The sequence below is a fragment of the Parus major genome, unplaced genomic scaffold (assembly GCF_001522545.3).
Source record: "Parus major isolate Abel unplaced genomic scaffold, Parus_major1.1 Scaffold408, whole genome shotgun sequence".
Taxonomy (NCBI): domain Eukaryota; kingdom Metazoa; phylum Chordata; class Aves; order Passeriformes; family Paridae; genus Parus; species Parus major.
In genome coordinates this window covers 7,816-8,416 of record NW_015379317.1, presented here as the reverse complement: position 1 = coordinate 8,416, position 601 = coordinate 7,816, and the positions used below count along the sequence as shown (strand labels likewise).

At 72.9% G+C, this 601-nt stretch overlaps 1 protein-coding gene across 1 annotated transcript in view; it reads left to right on the top strand.

The window, feature by feature from the left end:
- Nucleotides 1-601, top strand: part of LOC107199019 (MLLT6, PHD finger containing) — a 46,105-nt gene that overhangs the window by 40,057 nt on the left and 5,447 nt on the right. The window contains exon 13 of the mRNA XM_033511641.1: nucleotides 210-589. Within this exon, the coding sequence (XP_033367532.1) occupies nucleotides 210-589 (380 nt within the window). The remainder of the gene's footprint in view (nucleotides 1-209; nucleotides 590-601) is intronic.

The following is a 601-nucleotide window of genomic DNA, read 5'->3' as shown; positions in this document are numbered from 1 at the left end:
GCTGTCCCTGACGCTGTCCCTGCTCTGTCCCGGCTCTGTCCCTCTCTGTCCCTGCTCCGTCCTGCTGTCCCCTCTCTGTCCTGCTGTCCCTTCTCTGTCCCGCTGTCCCTGCTCTGTCCCCTCTCTGTCCCGCTGTCCCCTCCTGCCCAGCGCGCTGTCCCTGACGCTGTCCCTGACGCTGTCCGTGTCTGTGGCGGCCGTTCCCGCAGGAGCAGCAGGCGCTGGTGTTCCAGATGATGCAGCAGATCCAGCAGAAGCGGGAGCTGCAGCGGCTGCAGATGTCGGGCTCGTCCCAGCTGTCCCTCCTGGCCGCCACCTCGGCCCCGCTGCACTCCAGCCCCGGCGCGCTGCTGACCTCGGCCGCTCCCAGCGGCGGTTCCCTGCTGGCCTCGCTGTCCCCGCAGCAGCTGAACCCCGGCGGGGCCCTGCTGGCCCCCCAGGCCACCCCCCCGCTGGCCCCGGGCCCGGCCATCGCCCCCGTGCTGGCCCAGCCCAACCCCTTCCTCAGCCTGCAGCCCGACGGCGGCACCCCCAAGGGAACGGTGGGTACGGGGCTGGCGCTGCCCGGGAGGGGACAGCGGGGGGACAGGCTGGGGACAGG